General features: G+C 36.1%; 1 protein-coding gene and 1 long non-coding RNA gene across 5 annotated transcripts; one reads left to right on the top strand and one right to left on the bottom strand.

Moving 5' to 3' along the window:
- Positions 1–9,251: 9,251 nt before the first annotated feature.
- LOC141655940 (uncharacterized) lies at positions 9,252–11,090 on the bottom strand. 4 transcript variants are annotated; one of them, XR_012548256.1, is made up of 5 exons: positions 10,954–11,090; positions 10,378–10,643; positions 10,208–10,285; positions 10,042–10,105; positions 9,252–9,915 (listed from the first exon to the last, which is right to left on the bottom strand). It is a non-coding gene; the product is annotated as an uncharacterized LOC141655940 (long non-coding RNA). The 4 variants fall into 4 exon arrangements; XR_012548258.1 differs by having other exon boundaries at positions 10,208–10,448; positions 10,562–10,643; XR_012548255.1 differs by having other exon boundaries at positions 10,208–10,643.
- A 1,482-nt stretch (positions 11,091–12,572) lies between these two features.
- LOC141654919 (mediator of RNA polymerase II transcription subunit 25-like) lies at positions 12,573–18,664 on the top strand. Its single transcript, XM_074462027.1, has 13 exons — positions 12,573–12,641; positions 14,000–14,078; positions 14,355–14,485; positions 14,749–14,958; positions 15,068–15,133; positions 15,687–15,810; positions 16,236–16,303; positions 16,568–16,652; positions 17,175–17,242; positions 17,333–17,484; positions 17,607–17,691; positions 18,029–18,115; positions 18,301–18,664. The coding sequence occupies exons 1-13, from the start codon at positions 12,573–12,575 to the stop codon at positions 18,595–18,597; spliced, it is 1,521 nt and encodes a 506-aa protein (XP_074318128.1). The 3' UTR covers positions 18,598–18,664.
- The last annotated feature ends 6,519 nt before the right edge of the window (positions 18,665–25,183 follow it).

Below are 25,183 nucleotides of genomic sequence, written 5' to 3'. Positions count from 1 at the left end.
CTTCTATTTTTGGGTGGTCTTTGAGGCGCCATTTTGATTGGATTTTACATTTCTTTTCTTTATTATATTCATCACTTGTTGTGGTTCGCTATTCATTGAAACTGCAATATTCTTCATAGTTTTCTCACCTAGTATGACAAAAAATTTCAATTTTAGCAAATTACAATGGATTAGTGTCCAAAATTTTGAGTGCGCAACTAAATTGTAGTGTTGATACAATTTTGTTGATTTCTCTTTCTTCTCTTTTTTTTTTTTTAAAAAAAATAATGAATAACATTTTATTTATAAATTAAACTCTTATTAATAAACGGAAATTATCTATGTTGTCATATCACTAAAACAAATTCTCCTAAGATGGTCCCTCTCAAGTCTCAATTATGCTTATGTGAGTGAGACCTCTCTTATAATAGTGGTAATTATTTATTTTTATTTTTTTGTGTTTTTAAGAGTAATTTTTGCTATGTCCCACACTATTAAAATATAATACGCTTTTTTAAGAGACTTATGTCTTATTCTTTCTGACTTAATTTCAGTTCAATTTATTTTTGTTTTATTTAGTTCAGTTCAACTCACCTCTTCACAAGTTAACTCTTACTTCAACTCCATTCAATTTAGCTCAGTTTCATTCAATTAAGTTCACCTCAGCTCGGCTCAATTCAGCTCCTTTCAGACGGCTTAAGTCGATAAAAAATGTGTTATCACATTCACGATACACTCAAACTTGGAACTCTATCACATACGTAGAAAATTTATCCATTACAATTGTACTACATGTCAAATACCCCCTCCAATCACCGACCTCACCTCTCAATTTGAAATAGCTTGTAGAAAATTGTAGAAAATTGTTCTCAATAAATTTCGTCATGTGTTTCTCGGATTAATTACTCCGTAATGAGTAATGGTAGGAGATTAGTGTTTGAAGTGTACTATTTGACGTTTCATCGTGCTCAACCAATTTGATATCCATATAAAGTGTTTTTTTTAATGCTTTCTAACGATTAGACTATTAACAAACATTAATATTACACTTGAGACACAAAGTTTGTTATACGGATACGATATGGTATATGGTTTAAATTATACGAATTTCTATATATACAATACGAAGTTCCGCATATATAATATGGTTTGTTGAAAATCGGATCGTTTCCGGGTCGGATAAAAACCAAATTAGATAAACGGTTTTTGACCGGTATAATTTTTTTACAAAAATAAGAAAAAGAAAATACACATTAGTTCCCAACTTCCCAAACATGCCCATCAAATCGATTTTCCATTAGCCTCCTCTCACATTCAGTCGTCATCACATCTCATTACACAAATGACAAAACCCTAAAATCTCCGGATTCCGTCACTCAACCTCTTAACTCCTCCCACAAAATCAGTTTCTTCACCGCCACAAAATTTCCAAATTGCTCTCATGTTTGTTAAGGTATGTCGCATATCAGCACATGTTCTTTGTTTTGTAAGCATAATGCTTTGAGTGATTTTCATAGAAACTTTTTGGGTTTGGTTTTAACTCTTCAAGTGAATGAATTTATGCACTTCTATTCGTCATTTTTCCAATAAGAAAATCATACTATTCTTTTTGTGTCATGATCATAAGAATAATTCGATAAATATACAAATTCATAAGCTAATATGCCAACAGATATACATAATACTTTTTGTGTAGTGTTGACGTGCATATTAGCTACTACGGATTATTTTATTAAATTGTTTTTTTTAAATGACCGGAGCGATAATTTCTTTTTTTACAATCGGTTTTTCTTATAAAATTAAAGCGATAATTTGCTCCATATTCGTAGAATTGCTAAGCGAGTGTGCGAAAAAAAAAATTAAAAAAAATAACTAATTCCGGCACAAAATTAATACCTTTACGTTTCAGTAGTTTAAAAAGCGAGTCTCTAATATTATTGCTCGAAAGTCTTTCTCAAAACTTAGGGCTCTATGTAATCGCTCGAAAAACTTCAGTTTCAAAATTAGGAGTATCTAGCCATAACCGTCGAATTACCCGAATAATCCTGAAAAATGAAAAACAGATGTCACACATATAATTAAATTCTGATAATGCAATAATGAAACTATAGCAATAAATGCAAGGAAAAAACTAAAATATCAAATTCTCGAAAATAATCTGAAATTTCGGGCAATAAAACCGATAGCAATATAGTAGTCTCTGAATTATAATCAAAGGGCATATATACAAAAAAGCAAAGAAAAAAAAGCGTTACATAAATTGACGGTTTTTTCTTTGTTCTTCCTAAGGGGGTGTTTGGTTGGATATATTGGAATGGAATGGAATGGATTTAGTCCATTCCATTGTTTGGTTGGGGTGATTTGGAATAGAGTTAGATACCCAATGGATTCTAACTCCACCCCAACCCCTTGGAACCCCATACCCACCTTTCCCCCTTGGATTCAAACTCCATTCCCATCCTTCTATAACTTATGATGAACCAAACAAGATTTTGCAAGTATGGATTTAGAACCCCATACCACCATACTATCAAACTCCATTCCATTCCATTTCAAATTGTTGAACCAAACGACCCCTAAGTGTGTATATATACGTAAATAGTAGATCTTATACGGAATACATTAGACGGTGTATGTCGATAGTTTTTTTTAATAGAGTTGTATGCTTAATACAAATCTAATTCACCCGGGATTGTGCAACCATAAACCAACCATAGTAGAGTTTCAATGGAAGCTAAATTTTATCTACAAAATTGGCTATTATCTTGTTGAATTAAATATAGGGTAGGTAGTTTATAAAAGTTGGATTCTCTATAATCGCTCGAAAAAAGCTTCCTTTATTAATATACTAGACATAGTAGTACTATCAACACATTATTCAACATCCACCCAGATGTATATCATCAATTTGCAATTATTTTCACGCTCACGACTACCACAACACTTCATTGATTATTAACCTGAACTCGAAAATTTATTTCTTATTTCCACAACATCATATGATCACGTCATCATTCATACAAAATACTTACCGTAGCGTTGTCCTGCAGAATGGTTAGAATATATGGATCTCAAGGTATACATCAACTCTTTTATGCAATAATCAATGTATCAATCAGTGAACACTTAGGCAATGATATAGGAATTTCATGTTCAACCTCAAGCAACTTTTCTACCCTTTCTCTCATATACACTCGGGGTTTCCTGGGTCAAACCGAGAGGGCTGTTCGGTGTGAGGGGGCCCCTAACTCATACCTTACCTTAGTGTGCTCCTAACAGTTCTATCTCGGGGTTCATTTTATTTAGACTCTTCCTATGTTCATTGGGTTCATTGGTTTAGGCTTGAGGATCGTTCGCTCTGATACCACTTTGTAACACCCCGGTTTATGAAGGAGCCTTTAGCAAGACATTCCCTAATAAACCGGACTGTTACCATCTCGGTTTCCCGAGGTAGTGAATAACAAATTAAACTCCAAGGCAGAATTATATAATTACTTTAACTTAATTATTACAAAACCTCTTTTACGTCAAATTACAAAGAACTAACATAAATAAAAGTGAAAGTCTTCTAGATGATGATCTAGCTACTAAGTCGTCGATCCAGTGTCTCACGCCCATCCACTCTCCCGATTCTATCTCTTAACCTCGTCAAGTCCGCCGCCAATATTTGGGTCATCACAAGTGTTCACGAATACACAGGGTCAACCACGAGGTTGAGTAGGGAAACAATAAAAACAACATAATATGATATGCATGCTCCTCCGTCACCACCATCTCCATCTCAACTCATATCTCATATCTCATACCCCGGACAACCCACCATACCGATCCCCCGTAGACTAGAGACTATATATATCGACCGTAGCCGATCTGCGCACCTTGTGAGGACACCAGGGCAAGTCTGCGAAACCCGCCCGGGCCTTATCACAACATCGTCATCACCACACCACACCACCACAACATCCTCCATCTCCAATGCATATGAATGCTCAAAAGAAATTAATGCAACACAATGTATATAAATCACCGAACTGATAAATCATGAAATCATGCCGGTTACCCGATGTGGTGATATCATACTCAATACAATCAATTCAGTCAAACACCTTCCCGTATATGAATCATCACGTAAACCAACAACCATGAATCACGTCAACACAATTCACCAACAACGATAATAGGTCAAGTGTATTTCCCTACCTCAAAGTGCCAAAATCCATTAAGCGCTTTCAAGCAGTCCGAACATAAAGCAACGAATTTGATTATCGATCCTTCACGAATCCGTCACCTAAAACAATCATAATATTTATAATTACTAACTACTAAATATAGAAATCTCCCAAAATAGAAGCTTTCCGAAATACAATCCCGACACCAAACTTATGCCCAACTGATAACTAAATACCCCGATTAGTATTTGACCCAACTTCCCAACATAGGAAGTTACTAAAGTAGAATTTCTTAAAATGGAAACTTTCCCGATATAGTAACTTTTCATTTTAACAAACCCGACTTGAATTACTTAACTGACTCGGGAATTAAATTGAATAACTAATATGATAAATAAAAGATTAAACAATTAAACGATTTAAGAAGACCCGAATCAACATTGAACAATTCGAGTAGCCCGACTCAAAACCCGTCTTTAATTATTTTAATGCACTCGGGAATGAATTAATTAATTAATTAAGAATACGATAACTTAACGAATTCTAACGATTAAACAATGACAAAAACCCGTTTCAACACTAAAGCAACCCGTCATCAACACCGCCTTCCCACGCGCCACACGCTCCCACGCGCCACCACGAGGCCGTGTCACCACTGACCCAATCCCCCACACCGACCCGAGCCACCAACGACCACCCCCACCACTGGGTCGACTCCGCCGCGAGTCAAACCAGCGCCGCCATTTGGCCTGGTTCACCACCACGCCTCACCAAACACCTCATGTTCTCTCCTTACCACCACCGCAGCCAACACCTCCTACCGCTAACTCACCACCGACCGCTCGCCGTCACCCACGAACCTGCACACGGTGGTACCGCCTGTCTCGACCTCCCCTAGTCCACGGTGGTGCCACCCCAACCTAGCCATTCTAAACCGCCCCGAAAATCCCCTGTTTAAAACCCGTCTGCTACCTCTCGTCGCGCCACCTCTCTCTGCCACTACCACCACCCAAAACCACCATAACCACCACCACTACACTCGTCACTAACCACCCTACCCATATACCCCGACGCCAACCACCCTTATCCCTTCCCTAAGACACGAAACAACAACCAATCAACTCGACAGAAATGCGAAATCAGAGGAAAGGGTTGAACTCTTACCTTTTTCGCCACCACCACAACCACCAGGGCCACCCACGGTCGTCGTCAAACACCCTAAAGCCTTCCTTGCTGCGCCGCCAACACCCATACTCTCTCTCTCTCTCTCTCTCTCTCGTTTTGCGTGAAAGCTGATGATTGGTGTTGATGAAGGAGGGAGGCGGGTTGAGGGAGTAGGGTTGTGTAGAGCTAGGGTAAATAGGTTAAAAGTTTAGGTTAGATGGTAAATGGGTCATGGGTAAACGTGATTGGGTAAGTGGTTAAATGTCATGGGTCCGCGTGGTTGTAAAAGAATTAGCTAACGTGACTTCGTTCAGTTAAACCCGTCTCACTTAACTTAGATCGATACAACGCGAGTCAAGTAAAATAATTAACGTAATTATCGACTCAATAATTAACCCGACTTAAATAGCAATATATAAAATGTATAGTAATTAATATATATTAATATCCGTTTAATTGATTATATATAAAACACGGGGTATTACAAAGAGTACTCGTAGTCCTACTGCTAGAGTTTCATAATAGAGACTAAAATTATTCCTCGTCAAAGATTGTTAACATCATTTGTGCAAAGTAAAATAATATAATAATATACATTAAATATTTGATTCGACATCTCGGCCCGCTAGAGTTTCGGTAATAGATGAAAATTATTATTCGGTATAATAAGAGATATATAGTGGAAGTAATACTATTACATGCTAAAGTTTATATAATAGGAGTCCACGAAACTCGTACTACTATTCTTCACAATGTAAATCCCTCACAAAGTTGAGGAATAACTTTTTAAGGAGCAACCATTATTATTATTATTATTATTATTATTATTATTATTATTATTATTATTATTATTATTATTACGATTCCACGAAACTACTTTACAAATAACTTTGAATTTCAAAGCTTTTATACATCGTAATTCCGACAAAGTAACCGTGAACAATTGTATCTCTATACATAGGCTATGCAACGCTATCTATGGAATACTATGCGATTAATAAAAGTTAGTACCCCGTATTATAATACTACTGAGTTTTTATTTGTTTGTTCTAATGAGCTTGATAATAATGGTCTAATGGCGCTCCTTTTGGTAAAAACCCAATATTTCCGCAACCCAACTTATTCATATCATAAATATATATGAAATAGGATAATAATATCTTATAGAAATATTAGAAGATACTAATTTTTGGAACATTTAATTTTCACCTTCATCAGACTACATGACGTAGGTTGTACGTATAAAGGAAAACAGAATAAACGTGAGCCCTAAAGATTAAGAGTTTGAATCAAGAACAACGACAAACAAATTTAATAGTCTCAAACTAACAAAATTGGACTTGAAAGTTTTATATGTTGGCTAAAACAATGGTAAAATCAATTAACAGGGAAAGTGGAAACTAATGTTTTGAATAACAATGAAAGGCACTCCATACCATAAGAAACACTCATGAACACTAAAACTTGGGAGAGACGGTCTCTCACTAAGGCCCCCGTTTTTTTGGACTTCAAGTCACTTAATTTAAGTTCACTTCGGATCTTATAAGTTCGATTCGATTCGATTCGATCCTATAATCAAGTCACTTAATTTAAGTTCACTTCGATCTTATAAGTTCGATTCGATTCGATTCGAGATCCTATAAGTTCGATTCGAGATCCAATAAGTTCGATTCGATTCGAGATCCTATAAGTTCGATTCGATTCGAGATCTTATAAGTTCGATTCGAGATCCTATAAGTTCGATTCGATTCGATTCGGATCCTATACCTCACTTAATTTAAGTTAACTTCGATCCTATAAGTTAAGTTAAGTTCGATTCGAATCCTATAAGTTCGATTCGAGATCCTATAAGTTCCGTTCGATTCGAGATCCTATAAGTTCGATTCGGTTCAAATCCAATAAGTTCGATTCGAGATCCTATAAGTTCGATTCGATTGATTCGAGATGCTATAAGTTCGATTCGATTCGGATCGATAAGTTTCGGTCAAAAGAACAGGCCTAAGTTATTGAGAGACCAATGTTGTACCCTTTTATTTGTATTTCGTACCATTTTTATTGTTGATCGTGACATAGTAATTTCGTACCTATATACATAATAAATGTACCCATTTTATTCTTAATCATGATTTGTAACAATTTTATTACTAATAAGATGTCATTTACAAACAATAATCAACATGTCGTATTGATTTACCGAGCTCAACCGTTTATTACAATGTCTTCCATGTATGTTGTTCAATTGGAACCATGTTTGTCCATTGCGTAACGTACCTACAAAAATAAAATTGATAGGAAATTAGAAAGCTGGAAAATATAACAAAAAGAAGTAAAAAAAAAATGTGAAATGTTAGGCTCTGTTTGGCAAAATCGATGAAAAGGTACTGAAACCTGAAAAGGTACTGAACTGAAATGATACTCACGAACCTGAAAAGGTAGTGAAAAGGTAATAAATTTAAGAATCGATAAGGTAATCGATTTTTATTAAAACTGTTTGGCAAACTAATCGAAAAGGTAGGCGATATGTGGTCAAAAGACGTAACAAGACATGGTTTAATATTATTATCATTTATGTTAAGGGGTAAAAATGGTATGTAAAATATAATCAGTCACAAAAATGTCAAATGCTACATTAGGTAACATTTCATTTCGTAGCTTATTTTAAAAAATGCTATTTGCCAAACGCTTCCAAATAAATAAGCTACCTGAAACATTTTGCAAAAAAGCTACTTTGATGAAAAAAGGCACTGATTTGTCTTGCAAAAGAGCCTTAGGGCATATTAATGCATGATGTGCGAGTTTGGAGACAGTAAACCATATATATACACACACAATAATCATGTTGCCTCAATGTTGTTATCTTCTATACGATATAAAATTCTAATATGTGCACAACTCTACTACATATTAATATTAAAAATAACAATTCTAATATGTGCACAACTCAACAACATCTATCAATAACAAATCTCACATTATCCGATTTTTGTAAACTAATTTATTTATTCTAGGTAGTTAATAAATATTGGACTCTCTACAATCGCTCGAAAAAAGCTTCATTTATTAATATAGATGATATAGATAGATAGATAGATATTGATTGGTTATTTAGTACTCTGCAATTAACTTTGGTCATTCAAAATATAGCAAAAGTGTCCGCAAAAGACAAACTTGTAACAACTCTTTTTTTTATTCACACTCTTTTTTGTTAAGGATATCATCGACGACCTTAATGTAAACCGAGCGATTGTATAAAGCGAGTTACAACTCGTGATTGGCAGTGTAATTAAACAAACAGCAAGTCTCATTAGAGACGGGAAATATCCTTAGACGGCTAACTAATTAATTGATAAAACCTTTGCTAAGCTGCTCCTAAAACATTTTCCACCCTTATGTTGTACACTTGAAAGTTGAATTTAAGAAACACCAAATGCATCATTGAGTTAGATTTATAAGCCATGACCGAATTAGAATTTGTCGTTTTAGGGTGAAGATCTTCAGAGGGAACAAATTAGTACTTCCTCCATTTCGGTCAATTGTTTACCTTTTAGGGTATCTCAGTCAATTATTTACCTTTCTATTTTAGAAATACCTTAGACGGCTAACTTGATCCTCCACTCTCAATTTGATACACGTGTCATCCAATAATTGATCCACTCATCATTCGTTGGTTAAATAAAATACCCAAAGTAAAAAATAGAAGATTTTAAATAAAAAAATTGGATTTCGGTTGTTTCGGGGGCGTTTGCGCTTAATAGGCCCCCTAAATCCACCGCCTCTTGGAGGTAGGTACATTAGTTAAACTTATTTCAGAGAACACTTGGAAAAGGAAAAGTTTAAAAATTGAGAAGTAATAGTTGGAAATCTGACAACCATATATGGTTTATTAGTTTCTACATAAAAACGGAACCAAGGTGTCATGCTTCCCAAAACTGTCCGCAAAGTCATCAATGTCCTTGCTCCTTATTAGTATTAACACTTAGAACTCTTATTCATAGTTCATGTTACAATAGAGATAGTCACAAAAAAATTAAATTGTTGCAATTTATATTGCATTACCAACGGACGACTGTGCTAATACACACCAATTATATTTCCTCCGTTTGTTGTTGGCTTGTGAAATGTACAAGTCAGTTTGCAGCTGAGTTGTGAGTAAATTAGTTTTTCAAAACCTTTCTAACAAAGCATTTGTTATATGATCATGACAAAGTGCTGCAAAGGAGTATTAGTAACCAATAGGTCCTATAATAAATGGTTAAGCTTTTTCCATCACCATCGTCTTATGTTTATAAGGTTGCACTCTGTCTAAAATTATTTGGTTCAACTCTCTAGTAAGATCTTATTTTCCAAAGATAAAAATTAATAGCAATAGGCCGACCTCCTCGTTTAACTAATGCGCTTACCTTTGAATAAAAATGAAGAAAATTAAGCCTCAACCAAGAAAGCATACACTTGGTTATGTTTTCAACTCAAGGGTTCAACATTTGGCAACTAAATTAAACTCTTGTGGGCCCCATCATCCTGCTTTCTAAACAGGATTATTTTGCGTAGTAGTTCTTATCATCTCTTTAGAGGTGTGCCCGACTTCTCCATTCCAGTTTGAAGGCTATATCCAAAGAAAACCATTTATAAACAAGATTATTTTGGTTTGTAGTTCGAAAGAGAAGAAATCGATGTTCAAGACTATTGATTCCAATATGTCATGTATCTCAATTCGACACGACCAACTAACCTCAGCGACGACATAGTACACCTTGTAACATCAGGGTATTTATCGGCGAATCCATCAAGTCCACCTGTAAAATACAAACACATAATGCAATATAACTGATCTGTTTTATAAAGCAATCTTAAGCAAGAATAATTAATAATAAAAAACAGAATGATTAGTGATATACCCTAAGAAGAATGTCCTAGACTTGATTAACGAAGATTAAATGGGTTTTCCATTGTCTTTAGGGTTTTAGAGGATCGCTCTGGCAGGGAGGTTGAAAATAGAATCATTGGGAACATTGTAAGAGTAAATAATGTAAACTCAAAGTTTCCATAATTCTTTTCACTTACTGACCTGAAACATAGGGATTATACCGGTACCATCAGAAAGCAAGCATACCATATATTCTGTCTAACAGATAATACCTTGCAACATCAACAAATACACATGAATTCAATAGGAAATTCATCAAGTGAAATAGGAGTATTCAAGAAAGAAACAATTTATAAGAACTCTAATGCCAGGAAGAAAAAGATACTCCGTAAATGAAGTTCGAAACTGCTACAGACTCACAAAAAAATTATCATATGCGCCACTTGTCTTTCACGCATGCCATCGTCCTGAAATCCATTTCAAATGTGCAAATTAGGATTATTCCAAATTAAATAAGTAAGAAAATACAAAATGTCATAAACAATACTCTATAAAACATCACACATCAAAAATCGAGTCTCAAATGAGGAGAAAAAAAAATTACAATGAATAACAAAACATGAGAGAAACATATATATGGGTCATCAAAAAATGCATGCAATGTTGGAATTAAGGAAGGGAACTATCATATATCACCAAAACAAAAAGTAGGATTTGAGTACTTATTTCATCATTTATAATAATTTGAGTGTATTAAGGCCGTAGAAAATGACCTACCGAAAAGGTACGGAAGAGGTTAGAGCAGAGGTAGATGAAGAGGGTGATTTAATTGCAGAGGCAAGAGAAGTTAAGAAACTATTTAAGAGTGTATTTAAGTGGTAGGAGATGAAGAGCTTAAAACGTTTTTAGGCTTAAATTGTTCGGCAGTGTAAAGCTAGGAAGGGAGATTCACATGACTTCTTGAAATTGTTGGGTGATGCCACGTGTGATTTAGAAATTTGCTCAACTACCTTTTTATATTATTGTATAGATAGATAAATTTATTAAAGTAGCCTTAATATTAACACTATTAACAATATAAATTAATAGAATTTAATTATGACAATCCTACATGGCAACAAATTAAATGTATTAAGCTGCCTTTTAACTATATAGTTAAAATATGACATATTGATGATGATAGATATTTTGGTTTTCCTTTTAATTATATTTATAAATTTGTACATATTAGTAGCTTTATAATCCAAATTATTAGATTTTTTATTTACTATATAAGACCTTTTACAAATTGAATGATTTAAATGATGAGACTAAATTCTTAATTTTTTTTTATAATTTAAATCATGATCTTATGGTTTCCACACAAAAATAATATTACTAAACCTTATAATGAATTTTAATAAATTTATTAAAGTAGCCTTAATATTAACAATATAAATTAATAGAATTTAATTATGATAATCGTACATGGCAAAAAAATTAAATGTATTAAGTTGCCTTTTAACTATATAGTATAGATAGATTATATAGATTTATAGATGTGACATTCGTAATGCACGCGTGGCTTTTTCTTTGCCTATGTGCCTTTGTCTACGTGGCCTTTTAAGGTTACCCTTTTAATATAGTTTTATAGATTTATATGCTAAACCATGTCAATGACAATCATATTTGGTCCACTTTGGTCCATTCGGTTCGGTCCACACGTTTTTCTGGTCCAGGCCGGACCGGACCAATATTAATATGGTCCGGTCCTCGGTCCACCTTTTAGCCCTTATTTGGTCTTCGGTCCAAAGAGTTTGGTCCGGTCCGGTCCCGGACCAATGAACATCCCTAGACCGGAACCGGAATCCAAAAAAATCATGGACTGGAGACCGGATCGGAATTAAAAATTTTGGACCGAACCGGACCGGTTGGACCGGAATTATTTTTATATACCCTCTTTTTTAAATTACGGTTAAAAAAACCGGACTGGTTGGACCGGAACGGACCGGATTAAATAGGCATACACTTTTTTTTTATATAATATTTTCTTTAAAAAAAAAATACAATAATTCCGGTCTTTCCTGTCCGGACCAGAAAATTTCGCTCCAAGACTGGACCAGACCAAAAACCGGATTCTTTAAAAATGTTGGACCGGGGACCTGACCAGAATTTTTAATTCCGATTCCGATCCGGTAAATTCTGGTCCGGACCGGTCCATTTTCCCAGTCCGCACGGGATTATGCCCACCCAAACCTACATTTTTTGACTAAAAAACACAAAATTGTTAAAAAATGACTGAGATTAAGTGTGCTTTTTCAAGTCTTTAACAACGCATCGTAGGAAATTGGTAAATCAATAAAAGTTTGATCATAATTTCATAATCTTCTCTTAAAATTCATCCATTAATTTATATAATGGCGGATAAGCAACTCATAATTGTGGTTGAAGGGACTGCTGCCATGGCTCCTTACTGGACTACAATTGTTTTTAATTACCTTGACAAAATCATCAGGTTAATTATTTACGTTTTTGTTTGCTGTTTTTAATTAGTGCTAGTTGAGTAATTGGTTAGTGTGGCGGAATCGGGATTTGATGTTATGGGACGAGAATTTCCAGCTGGCCCCAAATCATTTGTTTACTTTGATTGAAATTCCCCTCAAAAGAATATAAATAGAAGATGCTTCAATTTTCTACGATGCTTAGTGACTTAATTTAATACATTTCATTTCATTCCAAAAGTTCATATCAAATGCCCCCAAAATTTATCCAGTAGTTGATGTGTGGACCGTGGTATGGTGTATTGGTGTGAAAGAAAAAAGTGGACAATTTTATGATAAACGTGACCACTATATGCTAAAAAGTGACCAAGTTTAAAAACTAGTCACTTTAAAAATGATCAAAATTTTAAAATAAAATGGTTAACTTTTACCATAAGATGGTCACGTTTTATACGGTTGCATCATAGGACGCTCTCATAGTATAGTTTGCAAAATTTATGAAGTATGTGAAATTTGGAAGGTGGGTCTTTTGGGGTACATGGAGTGAATTGAATTTAATGAACAAAAGCCACAGTTGCGGCATTAGGGGTTCAATAAAGCAAATTGGCTCGTTAGGCCGGTGTTCAGGCTTGTCGTGAGCTACCAAATTGTCAATCCATAAGACTTCTAACTCTAACTATATAGTATGATGGTCTTGCAGTCGTTTCGTTGGAAGTGAGTTGAGAGAAGAAAGGACTATACTGTTAGGAAAGGGCAATTTTTACTAATTTTCGAGATACTCGGATTTTGTACTAATTATAATGAGTGTATGGGTACAGAACACATATAGAAAATAAATTCTTAATTAAGGCGTTTAAGAGAAGTGTCGGATTGTTAAAGGTGCTGGACACCCGTTTAGCGCTTGAAGTGATAAGTCGAATAATATAGAAGTTACTTAAATGTTGAGAAATAGGATTGTGAGTTTAACTTATGCTTCCTGAACTGTAAAATGTTTTAAGAACTTGGTGATATATAGGAAGTCCAACCAATGTGAGAAAAACTGTTGATTATGTGCAAGATAAACGTGATATGCTCAATCGGGCATGAAAGTAATTTGTCGGCAGCTTGTAGAGCATATCTCTCCTCCTCATCCGTCCATCCAATCAGCCATGCACCTCTGCAAAGCGTTATGAGTTATCCTTGTTGATTTTACATTTTGGTATCTGAAAATGATCTTCAAAAAAATTGTTGAGGCATGTTGCTTGTGAAATTTATGTTAAGGACTTCCGGTTGGCATTTTGAACCTTAATAATCATCCTTACAAAGTTACATTGTCTGTTAAACCGTTGCTTCTTAATATGCAGAATTTTTCTTCTTCAGCAGCTTCTGGTTCAACGTTTGAGCTTGCCTTGGTCATGTTTAATGCACATGGACCTTATTCTGGTGCGTATACTTGAATATTAGTTGTTTGATGCTCCAAACTCCGTAAAGCCTTGCTTGATTAACTCTCTTTCGTAATACTAAAAATAACTTCTTGAATGTGGTTTTGGTGGCTCTTTTTTCTACATTTCGGTTGTTGTCAGACATTTCTATTATAATGGTACTATTATTTCAAGGCTAATGCACGAAAAAGGCTATGTACGAATAAATTCAGTTGTATACGAGTAATTGTTAAAGACACTGAAGTCTGAACAGGTTTTTCTTCTCTCTTTTAATCAGCCTTCCTAATTCAGCGAAGTGGCTGGACTAGAGACGTAAACCAATTCTCTGGCTGGCTTTCTTCCCTATCGTTTTCCGGTGGTGAATCAAATGATGTTGCAACTGCAGAAGGTCTAGCTGAGGCTTTAATGGTTTGTGTTTCTACTTGCTAATATTTAATGCTCTTATTTCGTTTTGTTTTGCCGCAGTAGGATAATTTCTGTGTGCATTCTCTCTATTGCTCTAGAAAGGGAAACATGATCGCAACACCATTTGTCCTAGGAACTATAAGATGTGGTGTCAGGTTTGAGTGAGTTTTGTATCTGCATACAATTAATTAGATGACACATTTTGCTGCACTTATGTCATCGTTCTAGTCATGTACCAACTTTGATTCTGTTCGGTTGCATGCCAGATGTTTGCTATCCCTCAAAATGGGTATCAGGCTCAGCAGAATTTGGATGGTAAAAGGCAGTGCATTCTTGTAACTGCCAGTGACCCTTATCCCTTGCCGACACCAGTATACCGACCAGCTATTGAAATAATGGAGCAGTCGGAAATCAATGAAGCACAAACGGAAAATCTTTTATATGACGCTGAGACAGTGTCCACGTGGTTTGGACAGGTACTGGATGAAATTTGGATTTGTCTAGGCTCTATGTAGTATCCCCCCCTTCTGTTTTCTCTCTGATTTGGTTGTGACATGCATGAGTTTAACTTTGCTTTGCTTGCAGTGCTCTGTCACCTTGTCAGTCATCTGTCCCAAACAGCTACCAAAGCTTAAAGCCATTTACAATGCAGTAAGCATCCAACCTTATGTGTAATTGTCTACTTTGTGAAATTTCTTTCCAAGAATGACTGCTCGGTATTGTGATGGTAGTAACTTTTCATTGCATTGATTTCTATTACTAAGCTAAGTTAACTGAGTAAAAAAAAACTTACAATATTGAACTTTTATCATCCTCAAACGAAATGTAGCTAGAAAACGGATGTATGATAGTCAGAAAGTGAAGGTAGGAAAGGTAGTGAAAAGAGTGGGTGGACATTAAGAAAATACGGAGTAGCGTTTTTTTTTTTGGGTTTTATTTATATTCCATAGGTGACTGCAAGGCTCATTTGCGTAGCTTGAGCAGGGTATAGACAGCAGGCCGGTTTCTATTTGGTAGGGTTGTCATTGTAACCAAGTCTTTGATCTATTGGCTAAAAGTGAGACCAGGACTCCAGGAGTAAGATTAATACCTTGTCTTGTTATGAACAACAGTTCGGCAGTGTTTCTTATTATGATTTGGGATGACAAACTACGAAGTTTGACATCAAATTAACAAATGATCAATCTTTTCTTTCATAATGTAGGCTAAGCCTAACCAAAGAATATCGGAGCCAGTTGTTGCTATTAAGCTACCTCACTTTCTTGTATTAATATCGGATGGCTTCAGTGAGGCTTGTGCTGCATTGAGTCAATCATGCATGTCACCAAGTAAGAACCCCTGTCTGAATTCTACCTCCCGGCTCTGACCCTCCCGTTTCTGTCATCGGGTTGTTATTGCAATCCTGGTGCATAATCGGAATTACTGATTGATTCGACTGTTAGGTCTTCTACACCAAAAAAAAAAAAAAAAAAAAAAAAAAAAAAAAAAGACGGTGTCACTTACATTCTTACAAAAAGATCCTCTCCTTCGGCTTTTCATAACTCTGAAACTATAGCTGCAGTTATAAATTACATTCTGACTAAAGTGTAACTCGAAGCTTTTGCATAGCAATTCAGATTTGAGAATGAGTATCTCTTCTGTGACAGTTGGAACTGAGAATATAGTCACAATTGGAATATAGCATCTCACATCTAGCAGAGAAAAATGTAAGTTGTGTAGATCATACTTTGATGTCAAAAACCTTCCGTTTCAGTGAACAGTTCTAACGTGATTGGACCACCCATCTCTACATGGAATGTTCTTCAGGGAACCGTCAAAGAGGCAAGTCTCCGGTATCTTGTTCAAATACGTCCTGGATTAATTGTCCCTATTTGATGGTGGTCATCGACTCATGTCAACTTTGACCATTTTTCTAAAATTTGAACTATTGTATATTGTAAGAAAAATATCTGTCAACGTCAACATTGATTGACCACCAATATCGAACAGGGACAATAAAAATGGGATCGAAGGAGTATTTCTTTTGTGGTTTACTAAAACCTTATTCTTTCAATTATCTGCTATATGTTTCAAATTCTTCTTCAGGAGCCAGGAATGCCTCAGTTGGTACTAGGAGTGCAATCTGTTGGTCTGAACAATTCAGCGTCGCACATACCAGTGTCTCAACAAGGTTTCACTTCTTTTCCATAATAACACCAGAGTTTGGTAGCCACCAATCGGTATTCTTTATTACTTTCGAAAACAAAAAAAACATACCTACTATTCAGTTTAGCTCCAAAGCTTTGGTGTTTCAGTTGAGATTCAAGAACGAATCTTCGTTTCATGACACAGTTGTACATTATAACGGTGTTATCATAAACTTCATGGAGTTACAATGTTATATTCTGTACTTCTGATGTCAAATACTACCTCCATCTTCAATTTATCCTCCCTATTTTACTTTAATGGTCAATTGATGTCGGCGTAAACCATTAATTTATTCAAATATAAACAGAAGCACTGTAAAATTTCTATGCATATTTATAAAAAAACTAAAACTATTTCCATATTATCGTTTTTCAAAATTTGGAACTATTGTATATTGTCAGAAAATATTGGCCAAAGGTGTTATTGTTTGACCACTGAAGTCGAATGGGGACAATGTAACTAGTATGGGGGAGTAACCTTTTTAATTGACAACCTTCTATTGCAGCAAACGGATCTACCTTGAATCGACCGCTCGGATCTATGGGGAATGTTGCTCAGGCAACTGTCAAAGTGGCAAGTCTTTCGTATTTATCTTTCCTTTATGGTTTGCCAAATCTCATGCTTTCAATTGTCAGCTGATTTTTGTTTCAAATTCTGCTTCAGGAGCCGGATACAGTGCCTTCCGTTGGATCTGGATATGCTCTTCTGCTTAAATGTCTAATAAACTCTCTCATTTTGAATTCCAGGCTTGCAGAAAACTGGCCAACAACCATGCATATAATTCGTCTTATATCTCAGGATCACATGAATAACACGTAATTCCCTATTTCCTTCCCTCGCATTAATCTGCAGACTTAAGAATCTCTTTATATGACAAATGCATCTTTGTATGAAGATGTTTCTCTAACTTCATTATTTGTTGTATATCTTACTTCAGGCGGTATTCTTGCGAAGCTGATTTCCTTGTTTTCAGAGCAATGAATCAGCATGGATTTCTTTCACAGCTACAAGAAAAGAAACTAGTAAGTTGGCTCTTAATCTGAGCTATTCTTACAAAATGTAAAAATTCAGGCAGCACAATTTTTACTTGTTCGGTGTCGAGGGTGCTCCATTTATATAGCATTCCATTCCTGCCATTCTAGAGAAGCACTATCCAATTAAAACGCACTTAAAGGATCGGACCTGGACATTTTCAAGATTTAGGTCCAAGAATCAATTTCTATGAAAGTCTGGGTCTCGACCCTCGATAGTGGAGTTAACTGATCTGCAGTATCCTTAATCTTGTTTCCATTTGTAAGGATAACTTATTTCTTTTATTATAGTGGTTAAATTAATTTGCTTCTGTTTATGTATATATAGTGTGCAGTCATCGAGTTACCGTCTCAAACTTTGCTGTTGTCTGTTTCGGATAAAGCAAGCCGCTTGATAGCAATGCTTTTACCTGGGGTATGCTGCTCCTGCTTCTTTTGTCTGTTAATGATAGACATAATATTTCTGTAATTTATGACAACATATGGGGAATGAAATCATCAGGACAATCGTAAAAAGTTAAATACAGACTATATAAATGAGACGACTAGATGAGAGAGTAGTTAATTAATTCCTTACGTGTTCTTTTTTGTATCGACCAGGATATGGATGTTTTCAAGCCACAAATACCCACCCAAGTGACGATCCAACAACACCAGGAACAGCAGTCGCAGCAACAGCAACTTCATCAATTTCAGCAGCTGCAACAACAACAGCAAATGATGCAACAGCAGCTTCATGTTTTGCAACAACAAATGATGCAATACCAACTTCAACATCAGCCATCCATGCAACTTGAGCAACAACAGATTTCGCAGCCTCAGCAAATTGTTGGTGACGGAATGGGTCACGGTTGTATGACTGAAAATGGGTTCGTGGGCAAATCTGAGCCTCTTTAAATGAACCTTTTATATTGTGCTGTATAAAATATTAAAATTGTCCCCTTCTAATTTAAGGTTTATGCAATCAAGGTACAACTTTAAATAAATGATGTTCCTGCTAATGCAATTGTTTCATTTTGTTTCGCTTTGAGGGAAATCATGTCCAATGTGCCACACCGTCTTTTGGCCTATTCCCATGGAAGAGCATAGTCGATGTCACGATGTGTGGCAATATGGTTTGCCCTCATACATATTCTTTTTTCGGCCGTTTTATATCTGATCTTCTTCATCACTCAAAGTTCATTTTTTTTTTGAAGAAAACACCCAAAAGGGCCTAATTCAATAACGAAATATCAAAGAGAACAACATTGTTAACCATCGGTGGCAAGTCACCATCCCAGACCGTTTTACCTACAAAGCTAGATTTAAAATGCGCAAGTGCATGAGCCACACAATTATTGGTTCGACTGGTATGTGACCAACGCAAAGAATTAAACGAGCTACTTAGAACTAAAATGTCATCTAAAATGGCCGAAAATATGCTCCTTCCATGTCGCTTCCTTTGTAGCGCTTCGATAACCTGCAAGCAATCGCTCTCCACCACCACATCTCGATGTCCTCTCCGCGCAGCTTCTTGAACTACATCTAGGATTGCAACTGCTTCAGCAATGGCTGGTTCCCAAAATTGTTCACGATTGATACCCATCCCCCACAAAGCCGCACCATGTTTGTCCCTGCAAATCGCTCCCGTACCCACACCAATCCCGTCTTGCACTCCCGCATCCACATTTATCTTCACCACACCCCTCTGGGGAGCCACCCATCCTTCAGCCCGACTATCAGCCCGCCCACATCCTCCATTCTCGTGTTTCTTGCCCCCCAAATCCACCCAGCCACACCCCTCATTAAGAACATCATCCACCCTTCTTACCACCATAGACGGGTCAACCTTCATCCCATCAAACACCACCCTGTTCCTATGTTCCCATAGAGCCCAACACCCGACCATAAACTTCCCATACTCCGCCTCACCAATCTCCCTCCATCGATACTCCACCCATTCCCTCACGCCACTCCCCCTAATCTCCTCTTCTTCACATGACAGCCCTACTCCTTCCCATACCCAATTAGCTACCCAACAATTACAAAACAGATGAAGACTCGACTCATTATGGGAATGACAAAAGGAACAAAAAGAAGACTCACCTCCCACTCGAGAAGCGATATTTGCTCTTGTTGCCAATGCTTCATTACACAGCTGCCAGAAGAAGAGTTTCACACGAGGCCAAACCGGGACCTTCCAGAGCTTGTTCCATAACCACTTCTCCCTCTCCCAATTCGACATGTCAGCCATATCAACCGTGTCCCCAGCCAACATTTTATACGCAGTACGAACCGAATATAAGCCATCCTTTTCGTGCACCCAATACCATAAATCATCAGCTTCATTTGAGCTAAGACGAATATTAGTAATTCGTTCTCTCTCGAAAGGCAAAAAGAACTGGATAAGTTTCTCGGTCCACCACCCCCCACCATTCGGTTTCAGCATCTCAGCCACCTCCATCGTCTCACAGCCAGTTGGACATGGCGAAATGACACGGCCTGATTGCGTACTTGGGATCCACGCATACCCCCAAATCAGTGTGCCACGGCCATTACCAATACGTCGCCTCATCCCTTGCTCGAGAACCGACCTCGCACCCACAATACCTCGCCAAGTATAGCTAGGATTATTTCCAACCACAGCACCCATAAAATCCCCATGGGGATAATATTTAGATTTCATCAGCCGAGCCCACAAAGTAGTCGGGTTTACCTCGAGACGCCAAGCTTGCATTGCTTTCCAAGAAGAGCGAGATTAAAGAACCGGAAATCCCGAAAGCCCATCCCTCCAACACACTTCGGTTGTGTTAGTTTCCTCCACGAAACCCACGACAAACCCTTCCTTCCTTCCTCATGTCCCCACCAAAAACGAGACACAACCTTTCTAAGCTCATCGCAAAAATTAGCCGGAATTTGAAACACACTAATCACATAGGTAGGGAGTGAATTGGCAACCGCCTTTATAAGAACCTCCTTACCAGCCCTAGACAATAATTTCCCGCGCCAACCTTGAAGTCTTTTGCTAAGCTTATCCCGAATGATGTCCGTTAAGGCCTTCTTCGATCTTGCAACAACCGTAGGTAAACCTAAGTATCTATCATGCTCGGTCACCTCTCTAACCCCGAGACAATCAGCCACCCTCTCCCGTTGTGCCCTCTGTATCCCTCTACTAAAAGAGACCATGGTTTTATCAAGATTTACCAGTTGACCCGAAGCCGCCTCATACCGCCGTAAGATAGACTTAACAATCTCTGCTTCTCCAGTCGTAGCCCGCGTAAAAAGTTCATAGTATTGTTTATTTCTTATTTAATTATTTGGAAGGAGTCCATTTTACGATAAATTTGTGTAAAATCGTCTTACACAAGAATTTGTGAATTGTGATCATTGTCATTATGAACGACTTTTATAAAATATTTAATAATAAACTACCTTATAAATTTCACTAAATAATGACCATAATCCAATTCAAACAGGTAGAGTAATTGGAAAAAAAACACTACAACGAAAACGCGGGATAGTGATGGGCACACTGACGGAAAAAACAAGCCGTCAGAAAACACGGAAAACTGACGGTTTTCTGACGGAAATTACGTCAGTACCAATTCCTAACGGAAATTTCGTCAGCTACTATTGGCGCTTTGACAAAGTCTATGGCGCCGTCAGTACATTGGTATTACTGACGGAGTGTCCGTCAGATGATTCTCACACACAACAGCGCACACCAGCTGTTACATAACTAGGACATCTGACGGAATTTCCGTCAGTTGTATTAGATATTTCAAATCCATTATGCATCTAGCTCTAACAATTATTGTGTGCCTGGCGGAATTTCCATCAGTATTTCCAAGTTACTCACGGAATTTCCGTCAGAGACTCAGTTATTGTGACGTTTTATCACTTGACGAAAAGAGTGCAACTTCTTCCCAAAACTTTTCGAAAAAGCCTTACCATTGTCATCGTATTTGATTAGAAGGTTGTGTATAATACAGGTAATAGGATGAACATAGCGGGTATTTGATTGTGATTCAACGGGTGTAGAAGACGACGACGACATGGTGATCGAAATATAATAGTTTTAATTAAATTATATAGGCTATGATTAATTAAACTTTGAATTGGTGAATATGGTTAATTGATCACATTATATGTGATATTTATAGGAAAATATGTATGCATGTGTAAATATAATAATGGACGGATAATAATAATAATAATAATGGTCAAACAAAATAATGCATACAACGGTTCATTATTTAACATACATGCATTGGTTGAATATTAAACATTGAAAAAAAGTTTACAACGGTTATTTTTAACCCGTAAATGATAAATAACAACGGGTACATAAGAACCCCGTTGCTCGTGTCAATTTAGCAACGGTTTTCGAAACGCCGTTTTCTTAAAAACAACCGTTGATAAGGTGATTCTATAACGAGTTTTTGGAAACCGTTAAAGGTTTTTGATAACGGTTTATTACACAACCATTGTCACATTATAATAGCAACGGTTTTCGATGGAAATCGTTATTTTTATTAGCGCGGTTTAGATTTCCGCCAATATTTGGAAAACGGTAATCCACGTGTCGTTATTAGATGAATTAAAACGTTGTGACACGCTCGTTATTTATGGTCATATTTGACGTAGTGACGGTACTAAATTACCTTATAATTTCACTAAATAATGACTATAATTCAAGTCAAACTGGTATGTAATTGGAAAGTAATGACCAGATAATAAATGGATGAGCTAAACCAAGCAAAACCCGACTATGTTGATAAATTAATTGTCTTAGTTACCTCACCAAAAATTGTGTTTGTTCTCAACAATTCTATTCAAATGACCCGAACCCGAGCAAGAAATGATCCGACTTAGCCAAACCGGACATAATCATGACGCGAACACGATTAGATCCAATTCAAACAATCCGATTACCATTTCTAAATATACCAAACCGAGCCTTAATCCGACGGAAAAAAAAAAAAAGTTGAAAAAAAAAGCAACGCGCCCAAATTTTGTTAAAAAACATAAAAATGTTTACAAAAAATGACTGAGATTTAGAACGTATAAATAAATCAGTTGCTAGTAAGAAAGCAAGAAAAGTATGATCATATAATCTTGTCTTAAATTGAACAATCAAGAACACTAATTTTTCATTAATTTCTATAATGACAAATAATAAGCAACTTATAATTGTTGTTGAAGGGACCGCTGCCATGGCTCCTTATTGGAGCACCATTGTTTCTAATTATCTTGATAAAATCATCAGGGCTGGCTCATAGAATTTGGAGGTCTTGTTCCAAATTTTATTTGGAAGCCTTATTTTAAATTAAATTTGAGGCTTGAAGTATCATATTTGTGGAATAATTTAAGAATAAACGAAAAAAAAAATATAGTTTATGAAAAAGCGAAATAATAATAAATTCACACTAACTTAACGATATTTGCCTAATAAATAAGATAAAAAAGAGTTTTTATTTACACTAGTTTTATTACCCATGAAATTCACGGGTCTAGCTATGTTGTGATGTTGGTAGTGTTTTGCAAATCCATGCTTGCGATCACACTGGGTACTGAGGACAAAAAGGCCTTGTAAAAAAAAATATTAATCAATACGTATATTTGTATAATACCACTAATATTGCTACATTTATTAGTGTTTTGCCACGATTATTGTTATTATTGTTGTTATTGTCTTTGATTTTTTTTACGTGTTTTTTTATTATACTCTCTTCATTCCAGACATTTGTTTCCTTTTATTGTTCTTTCATTAAAAACAGTTGAGATACGTAATTAAATCAACCAAAAACAAATTTTTCAAAATAGAAATTTTTATATTTTTACTTGAGAACTATGATTCAAGGTAGATTAATCGGTCGGCATTGTTTTGAAAGAATATGGTGTGAATTACAAACGTTGAAGGAATGAAGATTATTTTATCCGTAAAATTTATTCCAACTATAAAATCTCAAAATTTATTTAGTATTTATTTTTGATTTTTAATGATTGTTTAATTACTTTGAAAATGACAATTTTAATGATTGTTTTTTTTGTTTTCATACTAGTTTAATTTCTCGTGAAAATCACGTAAATTATTTTTACTACTTTTGTAATGGCTTGATATCATATAATTATGTTGAGTTTTTTTTTTTTTTTTTTTTTTTATGTGTTATTGTAACCTATTATTCTTTTATTCTTATTTTGACTTTCCAAGAATAACTGCTCGATATTGTGATGGTAGTATCCAACCTTACTGTGATTTGGGAAGACTAATTATGAAGTTTGACATCAAATTAACAAATGATCAATATCTTCTGTCATAATTGTAGGCTAACCCTAACCAGAGAATATCGGAGCCAACTGTTGATATTATACTACCTGACTTTCTTGTACTAAAATCGGATGGCTTGAGTGAGGCACGTGCAGCATTGAATCGATCACGCTTCAGTGTAGCTTAAATCTTTTGCATAGCAATTGAGATTCGAGAATGAGTATCTCTTCTGTGACAAAGAATGTAGTCACAACTGTGAAAAAATGTTAAGTTCTATTGATCATCCTTTTAATGTCAAAAACCTTCCATTTCAGGGAACAATTCTAACTTGATTGGACTGCGTGGTGCTACATTGAATTTTGCTCAGGGAACCGTCGAAGTGGCAAGTCTCCGGTTTCTTATTCAACTACATCCCAGATTAATTGTCCCTATTTGACTATTCTCATCAAACATTCCACCAAAATCCCATTTTTATTGTCAAAACCTTTCATTACAGGCGCCAGGAATGCAGTTTGTCGGTATGAACAACTCAAAGTCTAACATGGCAATACCTAAACAAGAATCGCAATCCAAATATGTCAAATTTTGAGAGGTAACTTACTAACATATTTTGTTCGGCATAACAATGAATGTGTCTATGCTCTTCATTTGATAATTCTTATTCTCTTTGCATAATGATGTTATTTCTTGTGTATATAACGAGAAAATATTGGTCAAAATTTACGTCTTTGGATCTCTAAAGTTAAAAAGGAATTATACAAATGAGACGAGGGAGCAGTTATTAAATTCCTTACTGTGGACAGCGGGCCGCCCACGGGGGCGCTTGGGAGTGAAGGGGCTCGAAAACAAGCGTTTGCATTTTGTATGGAGTCGCCACCAATTTTTATGGGAAATTGGAACCGTTCGAATACCTCGTGTCATGTCAAGACACAAAGTAGTGACATGAACACTAAGCAATCGTTACCCTTAGCATTCTATGTCTAGAATGACTCTCGTAGATGCCAATGAACACGGGTGCTCACGGAGATCTGGAGTAAGGGGTGAGGGTACGTATTAGGAAGCTCTTTTGATCGAACACCTAATCCCGCCCGCCTCGATAGCGGCCTCTACTAATGATTAGGGAAGTTATTCGTACTCGATATATCGTCGGCTATATGCATGCAATGCAACATCCATTAGATTAATCCTAACATGTGAAATTAGCTAAGTCGGTTAACAATTAATTAGGCAAAC

This window comes from Silene latifolia, chromosome 5 (assembly GCF_048544455.1).
Source record: "Silene latifolia isolate original U9 population chromosome 5, ASM4854445v1, whole genome shotgun sequence".
Taxonomy (NCBI): domain Eukaryota; kingdom Viridiplantae; phylum Streptophyta; class Magnoliopsida; order Caryophyllales; family Caryophyllaceae; genus Silene; species Silene latifolia.
The sequence above is the reverse complement of the archived record's forward strand: the minus strand, read 5'-3'. Positions and strand labels throughout refer to the sequence as shown.